Source organism: Canis lupus, chromosome 8 (assembly GCF_011100685.1).
Source record: "Canis lupus familiaris isolate Mischka breed German Shepherd chromosome 8, alternate assembly UU_Cfam_GSD_1.0, whole genome shotgun sequence".
NCBI lineage: Eukaryota > Metazoa > Chordata > Mammalia > Carnivora > Canidae > Canis > Canis lupus.
The window spans coordinates 15,980,324-15,994,995 of record NC_049229.1 but is presented as its reverse complement, the minus strand read 5'-3'; the positions used below and the strand labels follow the sequence as shown (position 1 = coordinate 15,994,995).

The following is a 14,672-nucleotide window of genomic DNA, read 5'->3' as shown; positions in this document are numbered from 1 at the left end:
GAGGAGCAGGCTCCATGCAGAGAGCCCGACGCGGGACTCGATCCAGGGTCTCCAGATCATGCCCTGGGCTGCAGGCGGCGCTAAACCGCTGCGCCACCGGGGCTGCCCGAGCCAATTCTTTATAGCAAATCTGTTTATATATATCTTATTGGTTCTATTTTCCTGGAGAACCCAAACTAATACAAATGATTATCTGAATTACTGTAGCTTATAATAAAGACAGGTCTCAAAGCTAATGAATTGCCAATCAGACCAGTTTTATTCTTCTGTTGCTTACTGGTATCTGGCCTGGATCCACTAGTGCCTCGAAGATTAGCTATACGAATTAGGACATTATTGCTTATGTAAACATTAAAATATATCTGATGTAATATAATTTATCACTCAATGTTCTGAGGCCAATATAAGAACCAAAAGTAAAACACTAAGAGGAAATGGATACTTAACTAAGTTGAAAATTAGTCATGGATAAGATTCCTCAATTTTGTGGGTAGTTTAACTAGATAGCTTCTAGGGTTCTATGAAACTTAAGATCCCAGAAAAATTAGTGAAGAAATGGAAGTTCCTAGCATTATCCCATAATACCAACAAGTTCTGTAATTTAAATAAACTATATAAGCATTAATGGGCCAAAAAATAATAAGAAAGAATGAAAGACGTTGGTAAGACAATTCTTTAATCAAACAAATGCTAATTACAAAAATTTTAATTCATCCTATAGAAGATTTAAGGTGCTCATTTCTCAGCTTGAGATAGAAAAGCTATGAGAGAAGAATTTGAATAAAAAGAATATTAGGATTCATCAGAAAAAGATAAGATTTTAACAAGGCCAGGTTCAAGTAAATAAATTTTAACTTGATTTCAGAAACAAAATAAATCAGCAAATATATCAAAATCAAAAAATCCTCACTAAATCCAAAGATTTCTAATAGCTACAAAGAATTGGACTAAGGTAACCGTGGCATACACAAATGATATAGTATAATTAGAAACTATCTGATGACAAATAACAGCTCTAAAATTAAGGTCAGGGGCACCTAGTGGCTCAGCGATTGAGCATCTGCCTTCATTCAGATCAGGGCATGATCCTGGGGCCCTAGCACCAAGTCCTGCATTGGGGACTGCATGGAGCCTGCTTCTCCCTCTGCCTGTGTCTCTGTCTCTCTCTCTCTCATGAATAAATAAATAAAATCTTTAAGAAATAGTAAATAAAATAAAAAGAAGGTCAAATTTCTGTGGAATTCTTTCCAAAAACTCAAAATCTTAGCCTAATCATAAGAAAATCATCAGATAAATCCAAAATCAGAGACATTCAACAGAATATCTGGCAAATATCCTCAAAACCATCAAGGTCTTAATTAAAAAAAAAAAAAAAAAAAAGGAGTACTAAGTTGTTACAGACCAGAGGAGGCTGGAGAGATCTGACAACTAAATGAAATGTGGTACTTTAGATTGAATCTTGAACAGGACTTTAATAAGAAACTGGTAAAATTTGAATAATGTCTGGAGTTAACAGTAATCTACCAATGTGGGTTTCTTAATTTTGACAAACTTACCACAGTAATGAGCAATGGCAAAAGCAGGGCAAACCAAAACTAGGTCCAAGGTATATGGGAACTCCATACTGTACTACCTTTGAAACATTCCTACAAATCTAAAACTGTTCCAAAATAAAAAGTTTATTTTAAAAAATTAAGGAAAAAAAGTTTCCATTCAGAATTATAAACAGTAATTCAAAAGTTCATTTTCAGAATGATTATGACATAAAAATTAAAATGAATACTATTTAGGCCAGAGAGCTTGAAAACTATGCACATTAAAATAATTAAAATAAACCACTACTTCTTCATAAAACATAATAAATATATTAATGGATAAATATAAATATACTGCAATGATGGATATATCTATTTATAAACAAAGACACGCCCAATTATAAACAAAATATTGCCCAAAGTTGATTTCTTTATCTTTACGTAAAGGCAGGGGGCAAAGGAAAGAGAAAAAGAAGGAATAGGTAGAAGTCAATATTTAATTATACTCTATGTGTTTATTTTGCTAAGAAAAATAATAATTAAAAAAAATCAAATGTTTGAGTTCACACTATAATTGTTTCCAAGCACTAAAAACAGTTTTGGTTATCTCTTCAACTATATACTGAATGACTCAAGATTGCATACTGCTGGTAGGACACAACATGGTAAAAAAGGTTGCTCATTTTCGAAATTTCTGGACGTTTTCCAAATCTACCTTGAGGGTAAATGTCAGTTCTCCAAATCCAGATAGGGTGAAATCATTTGTGGCAAAACAGTGCTCCAGCCAAAAAACAAGAAATTTAAAAATCCAGTTTAGAGATCTCAGAAGGCCACAGGTCCAAGAATGACTTGAGTGGCTAAGATTCTTAAGAGAGTGGTTTGCAGTTCTGCAGCAATTATTTTGCCCCTTAGGTTAAAGATTCCAGGTCTGGGAAAGGGGCTGGGAAGGCTTTGACTACACAGAGGGCTCATACTGGAGCACAGAGAAATCATTGAAGCTTTTGGGAGTTGCACAGGGTTGAAGTGAAAAAAACTGGAGATTTGAGACTTGTTTCTGCCTCAAATCATTTGATAAATCCCAAACCTGTAAGGGCTTGAAATGAAAAAGCTAAGCCCTAACACTGAAAAGCCTAATGGAGTTTTCCACAGTCTTACAATGCTGAGGTCATAAACACTAGAGTATGAGCTTTGCCAGGAATCGGGTCCTACTGAGTATCAGCTGTTTGGGAAGCCTTACCAAAAGTACCAGGCTGAGCTACAAGTATACCACGCCTTACCAAAACTTCTATCCAGCCTCCATGGGAGATAGTAAAGCATTTTATTTTATTTTATTTTTTTAATTTTTATTTATTTATGATAGTCACACACAGAAAGAGAGAGAGAGAGGCAGAGACACAGGCAGAGGGAGAAGCAGGCTCCATGTACCGGGAGCCCGACGCGGGACTCGATCTCGGGTTTCCAGGATCGCGCCCTGGGCCAAAGGCAGGCGCCAAACCGCTGCACCACCCAGGGATCCCAGTAAAGCATTTTAGATAAAAGAAACTACTAGGAAACATTTTATGAAGTAGGAGAGAAAAAGGGCAAATGATTTAAGTGATCATGTTAAGCAAGCAAGAAAAGACAAGAACTAATACAGAAATTCGTTGTCCTTAAACAAGGGTGTGTACTAAGTAATAAATACAATACAAAAGGCAGAGTACAAGGGTACAAATGCAGGTAGCCTGGTGGATGAAATGGTGTGGGAAAAGCAGAGGTTTTTATTTATTTATTCATTCATTCATTTATTTATTTATTTAATTTATTTATTTATTTATTTATTTATTTATTTATATTTTTTTAAAAAGATTTTATTTATTTATTCTTGACAGACACACAGAAAGGGAGAGAGAGTGGCAGAGACACAGGCAGAGGGAAAAGCAGGCTCCACGCAGGGAGCCTGACGCGGGACTCGATCCTGGGTCTCCAGGATCCAGCCCTGGGGTGAAGGCGGCGCTAAACCGCTGAGCCACCCGGGTTGCCCACAGAAGTACTTTTTTATATTGGAGAGGAGAGGTTGGGTATTTAAGGAGAAAGTAGGGAGATAAAATAGTCCTTTAAAGGGAAGAGTTGAATGGACTGACAAAAGGCCAGAAAAATGCTGGGCAACACTATGGGCCTACTTAAAGACAATGGTCAGGAATATTTTATTTTATTTTATTTTATTTTATTTTATTTTATTTTATTTTATTTTATTTTATTATTATTATTTTTTGGTCATGAATTTAAGGGTTAGCTGGCAAATCTGTGTGATATTCTTCTGCCATGTAAAGCTGCGAAGGTGCAGAACAGGCAGAAAGTTAAATTTATAAAGCTTAGTTTTGCTTGGTGAGTAGGACAAAAAGCCAAGAGAACTGATATATTATATGTAAATTGATGATAACTGGAATCTAAGCTAGGTGAAGAGGGATGTGGGAACATCGGACGGCCTGAGGGAATAGGTAAATAAGTGGTAAAATTAATAGAAATAGGTGCCAGAGAAGTTGAAAATTTGCAAGTCAGAATTCTGGAGCTAAGTGTGCTGGAAAGATAATAAGTGCTGGTCAGGAATAGGATATGACCATAGGGTGGAACACCAACAGCAGAACACGCGATGATGAGAGAGAAATTCAAGATGAGAGGCCAGAAGAGTGGAAGAATCATCTGTATAGATATTTAAATCACCAAGAATTATGTTTTTCATAATTCAAAACCACAAGAGTAGGCTAAAGAAACAGTGAAATAGATCCTAAGATCTTCATGAAATAAGGGAAGTAACACAGGAGTGTGTATAGGACTGTAACAGGAGTGCCTAGTGGGTAGTACAATCTGATGCATGAGCTTCAAAGCTAGAAGTGTTTAGAGAGGAAAAAGGAACAATGATGTAAAAACACTTAATGCGGAGGAACAAGCCTCTAGCCCACTCGTATTAGTGCTGTGGGAGGGAATACAATCACTACTTGAGAGGACTGCAGTAGAAGCAGCATCCTCAGGGAAGTAATCAGGATTCAGTTAGAGCAGGAAGGTGTAAGTACTGTTCAGAAGAGAATACACTAATAATTTGGTTCATTTATCAATGTTTACTAAAAGGCACTGAATTAGGCACTGGGAATAAAACAATAATAAAGACATAATCTCAGCCCTCACAAAACTGCGACTCAAGTAAGATATCTCATATAAAAGTGATTACTTTAAAGAATATAACTAAATTCTTTTTTTGGGATATAACTAAATTTTTATAATAACCTAACAGTTTTATTAAGAAATGAGGATGCATGTATTTGAAGAATGGTCTAACAAAATTTGTGACTATTTTACCATATCTAATCATTGTGCTATTAATCATATGCTAAAAACTAATTTGAATTAAGACTATGTGGGGGAAAAGTCATTTTTTAATAGAAAAGAAATGGGGGAAAATGCTTTTACGGATCCATGCAGTTACCTGAGACAAAGCAGCATCCCGCTCTTCTATCACTGCATTCATTTCTTCTGCAGTTATTCTCTTTTTACATTCCTTGGTCTTGTAGATTCTATCCACAATTACAGCTCCATTCCTCTGAATAGCTATTCCTGTGTCTGCATTGTTTATTCTGTTCAGTAATTCCTGTAATGTCTACCAACACCATTATATGTTAGTCAGACATGAAGTTTTAATATATTTTATTTAATATAGGGTTTTAATTAATAGGCACATGTGAATTGTAAATTGACTGAGTGAAGTTATTGAATTTTCATATTGCAGCAAAGATGTACATTATTAGTGTGTCAATTCTTCTTTTTCCCACATCTTAGTTCTTGAAACCCACTCAATTGAACTTAAGCCTCTAAGATATAAGACTGACATCAAGAAATCTCCTCAGAGAATGGCTTACCATGTCATTTTCTTCAGGGTTAATATTTTCTAGCCTAGAAAAAAGGGACACAGAAAGCCTGATCAGTAGCATTTCCTTAGTGCAGCAAAATGAGTTCGCTTTTTAAATCTTTAGAACCTCAAGTAATTTCATTCGACTAGTCTTTAGAGTCAACCATGACACTGAACATATTAAAGTGCCACCTGCTCGACTCCATCTTTCAATAATGCTCCATATCTTCTGCACTGACTTCAGACTGTTAAGTTATTAATGTTTACTGCTATATATGACTACAAGGATCAATTGTTCATATGTGCTTAGATGAGGAAAGTTCCCTAGTGATAGAAGCACTACTTCTCATCATTATATTTATTCCTGGACTTTCAATTCTTACCAAAAACTGTATTTCCTCCAGTTTTTTGGACTTCATCACAAATAAAACAAGGCAACTATTTTTATTACAAAGTTTAACTATGCTCCCTCAAAAGCAAAGATAAATAATGACCACTAAATTTGAACTGAAAATCTCCAGCTGCTATTTGCTAAAACAAATACACCATATAGAAAGGCTGGCCAAAACTGGACCACATTTTTAGCTGACTAATGTTATTTTCTTTTTCGTTACATATATAGAATTATTCAATTTAAAGACTAAGAAATTAAACTTGTTTCATGAATGCATTTTTGTTTTAGAAGAGTCATAGGGCTAACTGAAATGTTTTTTGATGTTGGTAAACTGAACAAATACATGAAAGATAAAGAAGCTCTAAATGACATATCTTAGAAAATGTCTACAACATAATTTAGGCAACCATTAACTTTGGTAATTAAATGAAAATATGTAATGGATATTAGTAAAATGATGTAGATTTTAGAAATGGCTCCATTAGTTTAAAATTGTATTCAAAAGTTTAGATATATAAGTTCCGATTTTCTCATATTCTCCCCTCTCCCACCCCATTTCTCACATTCTCCCCTCTCCCACTCCATAAATCGGGGCTCCTACAATTTAACATTTATCACGGAAAAAGGATACTTGGAAAACATAGAGAAACTTAACAGATTACAAAATTGTTCCAAACTCCACAGCTCAATGGAATTGCTACATTGAGAGAAATTTAGAACATTGCACCTTTAATAGGAAAAAAAAATATAGATCAAAAATCTCTTTCTACACATATTTACATGGTATAAATAAACAGGATGATATAGTACTTGTGAATTATATATAGTTCATATATCTCAAACTAGTAATGTCTACTTGGATTTACATTTCTCCCAAAATAAATCAAGTTTTCAAATATCTTGCTTCATAAAAGTTTGTTCTATAAAATCTATGATGATCATTTCTGTTTTAATCAATTAAAATACATAGGGAAAAGGATAAGATAACAAAATTCTTACACTTACTTCTGATCACGTAAAAGTACTTGAAAAACATCAGTAGCATTTAACTATCAGTTACTGGCTGGCAAAAGATCATTTTTAAGGAAGCCATATGTAATAAGAAATACCTTAATGTTGTCCATTTAGATGAAAGAAGACTAAGAGCTAATTACAGCAGTTTGCAAAGAAGATTCAATTTAAATTCCTATAAATTTCATTAATTTATTAAAAATAATTTAAAATGAAAAGATAAATGAAAATTAAACATTCAGATTAGTAGATAACTTGGAACTTTTGTAAAAGAACAAAGTTTAGATTCCAAGGTGATATATAAATCTCCTTCTTTTGTTCCAAAGAACTACATATGATAAAGAAGAAAATAACAGTGTAGGCAAGTTACCTAATTTGTAATTCAAAACAATCAACACAACAGAGTGCATGCAATTTCTATGTGATACTCATACGATTTTTTTTAGGCATTGCAAGGTGAAGAATTATTACTTTAAGGAGAAACAAATGAAATCTGAATGTTTTAAATTAACATCTTTCAAGAGGATACAGTTAAAGATAGTTGTATTTAGTCTAATATTACACTTCCCTAACAAGTTTTTAAAAATGAAAATAAAATTTTCTTATCAAAGGTTATACTAAGTCCTTTCCACATGAATTTAGCATTACAGCTATAAATAATGTATATGATTGCCCTTACAAGTACAAAATATAGAGGGATTTATCATTTTGCTGATGAGTGAATTTGAATCATGTTTTGGTAGGTGTGCCAGGTCTGACATGCAAAAGCATGAGGTTTAAGTAAACCACTTAGCATTTATTTGGATCTCAATTTTGCTTTATTTATTATCCTTTATAATTGATCTCGATTCTGTTCTATGATTATCCTTTGTTAAGTGATAAATGGTCATTAAGAGAAAACTAAAACATTAATGAAAATGAGCAAATGGTTAATCTGATTTCAAAAATTACATATAAACAACTTTCAATATAAACATGAATCTGGAAAGAGAAAAGGCTAATATTTCTATTTTCCAATTTGTATTTCTTCAAAGGTTTCAGGAAGTACTTGTCATAGATATCAAAGATTAATTACATCATAATTGAGTCTCAACTAGATTATTTATGGTAGATATCAGCAAACTTTCTGTAAAGGGTCATACAGTATTTTAGACATGGCTGTATATTCTTTGTTGCAGCTACTAAATGCTGCCTTTGTAATATAAAAGCATCCAAAAATATGTAAATGAATAGGTGTGGCTGTACTCCAATAAAACTTGAATGGCAGGATGGCTGTGCACCATAGGTTCTTACTGTGCATCCCTGATATAGAGCACTGAAAAATGAGACCAGATCTCCAACATTAAAACACTGGAAGTGCCAATATGACATATTTTTCTGAGTTGGAGTGTTTAATATCCAGTTAAAGACTAATCACCCAAAAAAGTGGATTTCAGAAAATAAAATTCAGTCTATGAGTACATTACTTACAGTATTACTTAAGAAAACATAAAAATAGGACAAACAACCTATTTTTAGAAAAAAGACAATTTGAAACAGTTTACCAGCCTTTTTATTTTTTATATAAAATGTTAGGGTTTTAAGATTTACTAGCAGCATGTATAACACATAAAGCTTTACTGGTTTAATAAAGACTTAAAGTAATAGTTGATATTATATGAAATACAGCTGACAAACTATAAATTATATATCATTAATAGGAGATTTATAATTATACAAAAGAATCTCAACCTTTCAAAGACTAAATTATGCCTATAACAGTCTAACTAGACATAGTCATGATAATTAGTAAGAATTTTGCTGAAGTAAATGTCCATGGGCTCAAGTTTCGATTGATTTCCTATACTGTGAATATTCTGACTGACACCCTTGCACTCTAAGTGAAAAGACCTATGCATGAAATGTCACATTTCTTGATTTATCCCTAGATCAGTCAATATCATGTCTTTCCTTTCTGAACCTATAGTCATTCACCTTATTCAATGGGAAGCAGCTAAACTTTGACCTCAGATGATAAAAGGAACGAGTGATCAGCTAATCAAAAAACTCCAAATTGCTTTTTATTCTCTTTAATTTTTATACAGTGCCACCTTAGTATGTTAAAAAAAAAACTGAAGAGATTGAATATCATGATCTCAAAAGTTGGAATATACTTACACAAACATGTCTATATTAGAAAGTAAATTTTAGTCATTTTAACTTGAATCCTTTTTACTTTTTTCCTAGTTCTAGATAAAAGTGAAAAAGAAAAAAAAGCATTGAAGATTCAAAGGGTAGGGAAGGCACAAGTGGCAGAATATAAGACAAAACAGACATCACAAAAAGATGCAGATCAGAACTGGCAAAGATGAAAGGAAAATGACAGAAGGAATTTGGAGGTTACAGGAAGCAAGCAGTAAGGAACTAAAACAAAAAGAAATGTGAAATAATGTGTATTATTTCAACCTGTAACTCAGGGCCTCTAAAAACGCCTTTTAGTCAAGCAAAGCTCCATTATAAATTGGTTCTACCTCAATAAGGAATTCATCTACATGCAGTATTGAAAGTTCAGAACCAATAGACCTCAATTGAATAAAAAAAGAACATCCACAGTGATATTTAAAACTATGGGGACATATTATTCTTTTAAAGTTTTCTTCCTTCTTTATGATTTTTCCTTATCTCCCCAACTTGCACCTGTAGACTATAAAAGAATAGTCTCTGTAGGAGCTGACTACAAAGTGTTCCTAAGAACCAATAATTACTCATATCAATTAATATTATTTTAAATATTAAAAAAACAAAAAATATTATTTTAAGTATTTATATAATTATTTATCTAATGTCTATCTTTTTAACTAAGCTGGGGCCATAATGCTGTGTTCCAAGTAACCTGACATTTAGTACATAGTCAGTAAGTATTTATTGAATGGACTAAATAACTAAAAGAAAACGCTTGGGATTGAGTATTTTTCTTTTTTCCCTTAATATAAATGCTACAAAGAACAAAATGAAAAAGGGTCTGCTTCAAGGTACCCTAATTTTAATATTTTGTAATAAAAAATAGTAACAAATACATGTACAAATTAAAGTAGACAATGGAAGGTAAAAAAAAAATAGGCTCATTTTAGAGCTAACAATTAAAGAGATAGAATGAACAAAACTAAGAAACAAAATTAATAGAGGCTCTGAGGAAGCAGTTTTGATTTGGATATGTGGGCAGATGGTTATGCCACTGACTGGGCCTAGGGATCAACGAAGAATAAGGTTTTAAAAATGAATTAATAAGTGTCATTTGGGATACGGTAACTTAGAGTTGCCTATGTAAGCCAGAGATAGGTAAGTCCTACAATGTGGACTCTTTGGGCAAGTAGTCAACCACTGAAAGCTTTTTCCACCCATAAAGCACAAACATTATCTACCTTGAGGAGTTGTGATATTGTATGAAAAGGTAATTTGTTATCTTTGGGGTGTTTTTTTGATTTGTGAAATGATAAAAAAATCTATTTAGAAGCAAATTTCATAAATAAAATCGGTAATCAACCTATGTAACAAGATTTACAGTCATGAAGTACTTATAAATACAGCACTGTGCAGCAGCTAATAAATTGAATGTAACAGTACTTGCAAATCTCCCAAAGGAGAGTTATAGTTATAATGAAAGTATTAACTGAAACAAAAGAGACATCTATCTTTAAAAGTTATGTTTAAAAAAATTTGGCACCGGCAAGTGTTTCTGTAGATATAAACAAACTCATTTTGAAAGGCATATGGAAAAGCAAAGGGACTAGGATAGCGAAAACAATTCTACAATAAAAGAGGAAAATTAGAAGGTTAACATTCTCAGACTTCAGACACTATAAAGATTCAATGTGGTATTGGCAAAGGAATAGACACACAGATCAAAGGAACAGAAAATAAGGTCCAGAAATTAATCTACACTAATATAATGAACTGGTTCTTGACAAAAGTGCCAAGGAAATTTAACAGGGAAATGATGGCCTTTTCAACAAATGATACTGGAATTAATGAATGTTCATTTGCAAAAACCAAAAAAAACTAAACACTTCCATAAAAACGAACTCCTTAAACAAAATTTACACAAAAATTCCTCAAAATAAATCACAGATCTAAATGTAAAACATGAAACTTATAACTTCTAGAAGAAAACAAAAGATTTCAAAAAACCTGTGTCCCCTTATATAAAGCAATGGGTTTTAGATTCAATACCAAAAGTACAAACCATGAAAGAAAAAAAAAATCAATAAATTGAATTTCATCAATAGTTAAAACTTATGTTCTGCTAAATACACCAGTAAGAGAACAAAAAACATTCACTGCTGATAGGAATGCAAAATGGTATAGTACAGCCACTCTGGAAGAGAGTTTGGCAGTTCCTTCTAACGTTAACACAAATTAAACACAGGCCTTAGGAATTATGTTACTAGGTTTAGCCATTTGATTTGAAAACATATCCACAAAAACATGTATGCAAATGCTTATAGCAACTTTACTCAAAATCATCAAAAAGTAGAAAAAAAAACATGTATATATATCAGTATACATACATATATTTTCTGGCTTTTTCTGTTGATTGGGCCTAGAAGTAGTCACATAAAATAACAATGAGCACACCCAGCATCCAGATCTTGGTTTCTAATACCATTTCCCAAAAAGAGGAATCACAGCCCTTTGAGGAATGGCTGATACTATGGGTGAGGTACATTCCTATACATCCCAAAGATGTATAGGGGCATTCTGTGGTAACAAAAAAGTAAGAAAAGTGTTTAAAAATTAAAAGGATGGGGACATGTCAAAGGGATATGGAGGCCAATTGAAAGAGCTTCCAATGGCCAAGCTGGAACACTTCCAGAAACAAAATAATTAACTCAGGATTAGATTATAACCCAAGGTATTAAATGATTATCAATGAATCTATACTAACATAAACAAATAAATAAATGAGAGAGAAGAGATATATCTCCTATACTAAAAAATTAGAAATAATTTATGTAGATCTTGTCCCTGAGAAAGGAGAGCTCAATTAACCTCTCAGCCCCCACCTCTGAGTATAGGCTGTACTTAAGTAATCTGCTTCAAGAAATATGAAAGGGGTATGTTGGTAGTAACTTTATAGTGGAGAAACACGGCAAGCATTACCTTGGCTAGGTGATCAAGATTAACATCACTGGTGTTGAGTCATGCTGATAGCATAATGTTGAAATAATATGATGAAAATGGCACTAGAGGCCCTGTACTCCTTGTGTCAAAAAACCAATACCTCAATGTAACCATGAAAAAAATTCAGAAAAGCCCAAATTGAATAACATTCTATAAAATGCCTGACCAATACTCTTGAAAATTGTCAAAGTCATCAAAAACAAGGGAAGTCTGAGAAAATATGACTAGAGTAGGCAAAGGAGACATAGCAACTAAATTAATATGAGATCTTAGATGGGATCTTGGAACATAAAAGGACATGAGAAAAATTAGTGAAATCTAATTAGTATGGGGTTTAGTTAATAAACTAACTAACTAGTTAGTTTATTAGTATCAATGTTGCTTTCTCTCCTGTAATGTACGTACCATAATTAATGTAAGCTGTTAACAAAAAGGAAAACTGGAAGATGGCTATATGGAAACTCCTTGAACTATCTTTGCAAGTTTTCTGTAATCTAAAAGTATTCTAAAATAAGTTTATTGGGGAAAAAAAAAGGAAGTCTAAGTAAAGACAGTGGAGTGAAATGTGAAACACAGAAATTTGCCATATGAACAGAAGATAAAAAATTAGTCAAATAGTGAAGGAAACGAAACAGGACATCACACAGTAATTTTTAGAAGTAGGGTAGAGAAATGATTTTGGTCGGGTTCACTTAACTTTTCCTTTTACCCATAAAAACAGGTATGGAGAAAAGACAATGAGCTCACTAACCTGAGAATTTTTCACTAATACAGCACAGCTTGGAAATAACCTGAGAGACTAATGAGTTGCATAGATAGCCCAGAGAAAAGTAAAATCCTTCCTAAACAGAAGAAGCCTGTATTACTGAAGAATCTTTACAAAGGAAGCATGAAGCATCAGGCAGGGCCATTTTCCACTACACTGGTGGAACAAATAAAAGCCCAAAAGTAATACTCCATGGAATCTGGATGTACATAAGAATAGGTAGAGTAAGCCCGTGATGCACTGCAAGACACCAAACAAAATCCCTAAGGTAGAGCACAGAACCTCCGAAAGAAGGGGTATACAGCCCAGGTAGATCTTCCCTACCTCTATCACCTCTACCCCACTGCCAAGAGGACTATATGGGAAAGGTGGCCAAAAGCAATCCCTTGGGACACCTGAGCTCAGGGGTTAAGCGTCTGCCTTCGGCTCAGGGCGTGATCCCAGGATCCAGGATCGAGGCCCACATTGGGATCCCTGCAAAGAGCCTGCTTCTCCCTCTGCCTATGTCTCTGCCTCTCTCTGTCTCTCATGAATAAATAAATAAAATTTTGAAAAAAAAAAGAAAAAAACTTTTCTTGCCAGTGGTTGGTATTTTAAAAGATAGTAAGAACATGAATTTAATAAAAGAAAGTTCAAAGAGAAGATGCCAAAACAAAAAAATGATTGAAAAGGGAAGTTGAAAACATAGGGAACATGCTGAGAACCATAAACCAACAAATGAATACATAAAAATTTAATAAATGAACCTGAAAAAATAGGGACAGGAATAGTAACAATTGGAATTACTAATATAAAGAAAAGGCTTGAGATTATCACAATGAATGCAGAGAAAAAAAGAGGGATTCAAACTATTATTGAACAGGTAATAAAGACAAAGTGCCCCAACATAAGAATAAGAGTTTCTAACAAACAGAATACAAAATTCATAAATCTAAAATTTCCATGAACTAAAAGAAGAATCAAATAGTCCTTAGAGAGGCCTGGTGTGAGTTCCAAATATGTTATTAAAGGAGAATCAACACAAATATCATGATTAAGTTCTACTTCAAGAACAAAGAATCCTTCAGGTATCTAGGCAGAAAAAAGCCCAAAAACCAAAAAACAAAGCAAGTCCCATATAAGTTAAGGGGGAAAAAAAAAAACCTGTGACCCGACTTCTTTTGAGTCAAACTCAATGTCAAAAAATAGAGTAACATTATTACAATATTTAGAATAAAAAATACTTAACTCAATAATTTTATTCATAACCAATTTAAGAATAACACAAAGCCAGTCTGATGCATGCTAAATCTCAGAATAAAGTACCTATCTATTAGCCCTTCCTCAAAAGTAAAATTCGGTTACCCAGGGATTTCCCAAAATAAGAAATGTAAAAATGTAATGTATGATAAAAATTACAATAATGATTATTCAATCCTTTTAAATATAATTTCAAAATTAAACAGTGTGGCACTATGTCTACAGAATCTAATACAACTTTTACAAAGATTTTAAAACTAGAATTTATAAAGGAAAAAAGGAATTTAAAACTTATTTCATAGCTGAAAGTCAAATGGTACTATTTAATTGAAACACTGCATGTTCCAAAAAACTGAAAAGAATTGATGATCCAACATCTTAATGTTTTTCAGTCTCTTTTCTTACATTTTGAAGGATCTTTGGGTTATTAATATATCTTATTGTAAGAAAACTTTGCATGAAGATATATATTAATATATCTTATTTTAAGAAAACTTTGCATGAAGTTCAAAAATTTTTTTAGTTTCACTTCAATTGATTATTTCTCCCACATTCAAGTAACACAAAGCACTAGCTACGAGCCAGGAACTTTTCAATATTAAATCATTTAGTCCTCATAACAGCTTACACAAAGTAAGTACTATTTATCTATTTTGTAGACAAAAAAAACTCAGTACCAGCGACTCT

The 14,672-nt window shown here is 33.0% G+C and overlaps 1 protein-coding gene across 17 annotated transcripts in view; it reads right to left on the bottom strand.

The window, feature by feature from the left end:
- MIPOL1 (mirror-image polydactyly 1) overlaps window positions 1-14,672 on the bottom strand; it is a 328,218-nt gene that overhangs the window by 210,080 nt on the left and 103,466 nt on the right. For all 17 annotated transcript variants that reach the window (XM_038544530.1, XM_038544537.1, XM_038544524.1 and 14 more), the window contains 2 exons: window positions 5,426-5,459; window positions 4,996-5,166 (listed from right to left, as the gene is read on the bottom strand). In XM_038544530.1, coding sequence (XP_038400458.1) covers window positions 4,996-5,166; window positions 5,426-5,459 — 205 coding nt within the window. The remainder of the gene's footprint in view (window positions 1-4,995; window positions 5,167-5,425; window positions 5,460-14,672) is intronic.